General features: G+C 37.9%; 1 protein-coding gene across 1 annotated transcript; it reads left to right on the top strand.

Moving 5' to 3' along the window:
- The first annotated feature begins 613 nt into the window (after window positions 1–613).
- LOC145467258 (uncharacterized) lies at window positions 614–2879 on the top strand. The gene is made up of 3 exons (XM_081450806.1): window positions 614–990; window positions 1951–2178; window positions 2659–2879. Exons 1-3 carry the CDS (start codon window positions 768–770, stop codon window positions 2877–2879), a joined length of 672 nt encoding a protein of 223 aa, XP_081306932.1. The 5' UTR covers window positions 614–767.
- Window positions 2880–3520: the final 641 nt, after the last annotated feature.

Below are 3520 nucleotides of genomic sequence, written 5' to 3'. Positions count from 1 at the left end.
TATACCTATATCAATATGTTGTTTTTCAGACCCACCGACCGCTCCGACGCTTCCCGATAGCGACATTGGAACAACAGAAGTGTCTGTCCCCTTTAAAACTAAGAAAGAGTTGAGTAATGGCAAATCTGTCAGGTCAGTGGCGGTCACGGAACTCGTTATTGAGTTTCTAGCACCTAAATCCAAAATCAACGGTGTGGCTGATTGTACTGTAGCTATAGTAACCTGCTAAGTCAAGTAAATGACCAAATCGTTTTCAGCATCAATTTTGTAGAAACCTGATAATAGTGGTGGTAATTTGCACGATATTACATATGGTCCTAGAAAACAAAGGAAGTACTCCCAAAAATAGACAGAATTCATAGCTTTCTATCTTCTTTAGTACCTTTTGAGTCTTAAACCTCAAAAAAATAAATAAATAAATACATAAAAATAAAATTAAAACAATTTCAATATATACGTTTTAAAAGGAAGCCATATATGCCAGGGAATATATTAATAATTTAGCTGAGATTCGTAGTAATGACCTTTTTATCTTCATAGCTTACTGGATACATTTATGCTAAGTAGTTCTGTAGTAGCCTTTTAGTAATGTAATGTATTGTACTTCGATGTAAGTAAATGTTGTTATTTATTAACAAAACAAACAAACAAACAAAAACAGCGGTAGTGACAATCCGTCAAAGTATGACTGCTACAAAATGCGGTATACTATTGCCAGCCACCTTATGTGAAAACAACTTACTACACTCTTTTACAGCTTTTATCAAATGATCGTCACACCCTTAACTGACGGACAGAACCTAGGAAAACCATCGGACACACAATACGTTAAAGTCATGCGAAATTACGATAACCAAGTGAAAGGAGAACCTTATATTACGGCTGAGTTCGCCAACGATCAGTCAAGGACATCATTTGCTGTTGGTGACCGGAAGTATTATTCCCGAGATGGTGTTACTGAAGCTAAGAGAAAGCGCAGAGAAACAACATGTGAGTCAGTTCACACCTAATGGCGTTCTAGAAATAAGGACGGTCTACATCCATTTATAAGAACGTATATATTGACTTGGAAGCATGCTAGCTAAAATTTGAAATATTGAGCCCCAAAGTTTAAGTCAAAAACCAAAAAAACTGAAAATTGAAACAAGTTTTTATAGACCTATGTATTGACTTGAGAGCATGCTGGTTAAAATTTGAAATTTTGACCACCAACGGGTAGGTCAAAAAACAAAAACAAAAAAAAAACAATTGAAACAAGTTTTTATTGGGAAAAAATGAAAAGAAAGCCTAGAACCACAGGTTTTCATAAATGATCTGCTTTGGGTTTAAATTGATCAGAGTTATCAGAGATCGTAATTGGCATAATATACGTTTATTGCAAAGTAGCAAAGTACCACACCCTTATCAAAATAATCTTTCAGACGAGCAACGAGCACGTGTCCCCTTAGAGAACATAAATAGAGATTTTGTTAATAGACTCCAAATATATAAAAATTTCTTCCCAAATCTTCAAAGTTTATGCATCCTTTGGAATAACATTTTTGAAACATTTTGAAAACCATAGTGAACTTTGAGAATGTATGACGCCACTGTGGCCTAAGTTTGGACAATCCCCGCTTAATATATAAAATAATTTATAATAGATAAGTTTAATAATTTGGACTTAAACAGTAAAGACTGAAACCGTTTGTTTGCTGGCTTGCTTGTTTTGTTGTTTTTGTTGTTGTTGTTGTTGTTGTTTGTCTTGTGTTGTTGCGACTTCAATGCCATCATTTCTGTTTCTTCCACCAGCACCTGAAGGGTCCCTTTAATATATAATAGTCAAGATACATTTTTTTCCTAGACTTGGGAGGGCTTCATTTCTCTCCTAATACTTCATTTTGTCAGTACTCATACGAGCACGCACAGAACTGAATTAATCCCGAGGTGCCTCTCCGCCTTTTCTTTCAGCTTTCATAAAGTATCAAAACGGAAAGCTTGAAAAAGGCACACGATACGCGGTCTTTCAACGGTCTTTTGACGAAGATGGTGATTATGAAAATGAGGGATTCATTACGTTTACCACCAAAGATGATGGGATCCCGACAACAACTTTGATATTGTCAATAGTAGTTGGTTTACTTGTTCTTGTGATCTTGGCCGGTGGGATTGTAATGTGGCGTCGGTTGCATCCTAATGGTGAGTTTTAACTTTTGTATCTGTATACGGTTCAACCCCTATTAAAACGGCCACCTTCGGGAAACTCTCATCGGTACTTTGATTACTGGCCGCGTATTATATAGGGATTGACGTTTAATAGCTGGCCGCTTGATAGGGGGTCGACTACAGATAGTTGTGATATGGTATTTGGTAGATTAGCTTTCTTGTTTCACCTAACAATATCGTAAGGGAAGGAAGGCAGGCAAACAGGCAGAGAGGGAAAGAGGGAAGGCAGGTAGGCATGCAGGGAGAGAGGGAAGGAGGGAAGGATAGCAGTTCAGCAAGAGCGCCAGAGGGAAGGAAGGGAGGAGAGAAGACAGGCAGGCAGGCAGGCAGGCAGGAAGGAAGGAAGGAAGGACGTATAAAAACAATTACTACCCATGATAATTCAAAACGAAATAAAATGCAGCATAGAAAAACACGCTGCTCTTTTCTTTTTCTGGTTCTTTTATATTCTAGCAGAGAAAAAGTCAGTTTCAAGGAATCCTCAACAAGGTTCCACGCAAGAAATCTTAGAGCTGTCTCCCTATGGTGAACCATCCATAGAACCAACTTACTACAACACTACTCTTAACGAGCTAGAAACTGAAAGGCAGTCCACTTATGAAGCTGTTGATGACGTAAGTTCTGGCCAGGTCACTCATCATGATAACGTTGGTCCACAACAGGAGGACACTTAACAGGAAATTGATCATGGAGTCCATTACCACCCATTAAATGTAAATTTTCAGGCTACTTACGAAGGGTATGTGAAGCCAACATCGTCAAACTCATGAGAGTTATTACGATGAGTACGAAGATATATCAATTGACTCCTGCTTCGTGTGCTGAGAACAAACGACGTAAAGAAGAAGGGAAATAAAAGGAAACCACGGGCACCAGAACTCGACCACTCACAAAATAATGTTAAAAAGTATTTGTTATTATTTGTTGTTATTTGTGTGTTAAAAGTAGTTGTTATTATTTGTGTCTGATCTCGAAGAAGTGTGGACACTGTCGAAAAAGATTTACAGCACGTTCGGTTGTGTTAATTTGGCCTCTTTAAATTCTTGAATATAGACATATCCAGACCATATTGAATATTGATAAAGGATTTGTGGCGGTACATTTAATTGATAGTCGGTTCGAGATGTATTGATAGCCTAAAGCCTGGTACACACTTGTGAGATAAGCATAACACTAGTGAAATAAGACCAAGCATAAGCACAAGGCAAAGAAGCATGTTACATTTTCTTGTGCTGGCGCTTATGCTTATTCACAGCCTACCTCACAATTGTGAACCAGGCTTTAGCCACTGAAATGTGGTTTTTCTCTCCTCGAT

The sequence above is a fragment of the Orbicella franksi genome, chromosome 14 (assembly GCF_964199315.1).
Source record: "Orbicella franksi chromosome 14, jaOrbFran1.1, whole genome shotgun sequence".
Taxonomy (NCBI): domain Eukaryota; kingdom Metazoa; phylum Cnidaria; class Anthozoa; order Scleractinia; family Merulinidae; genus Orbicella; species Orbicella franksi.
The sequence above is the reverse complement of the archived record's forward strand: the minus strand, read 5'-3'. Positions and strand labels throughout refer to the sequence as shown.

What these genes read in the sequence shown, in the direction of transcription:
- LOC145467258 (XM_081450806.1), top strand. Translation starts at nt 768, where the DNA reads ATGATCGTCACACCCTTAACTGACGGACAGAACCTAGGAAAACCATCG. An exon ending in AAAGCGCAGAGAAACAACAT is followed by an intron (nt 991 to 1,950) that starts GTGAGTCAGTTC and finishes CTTTTCTTTCAG; the next exon opens with CTTTCATAAAGTATCAAAAC. An exon ending in GCGTCGGTTGCATCCTAATG is followed by an intron (nt 2,179 to 2,658) that starts GTGAGTTTTAAC and finishes TTTATATTCTAG; the next exon opens with CAGAGAAAAAGTCAGTTTCA.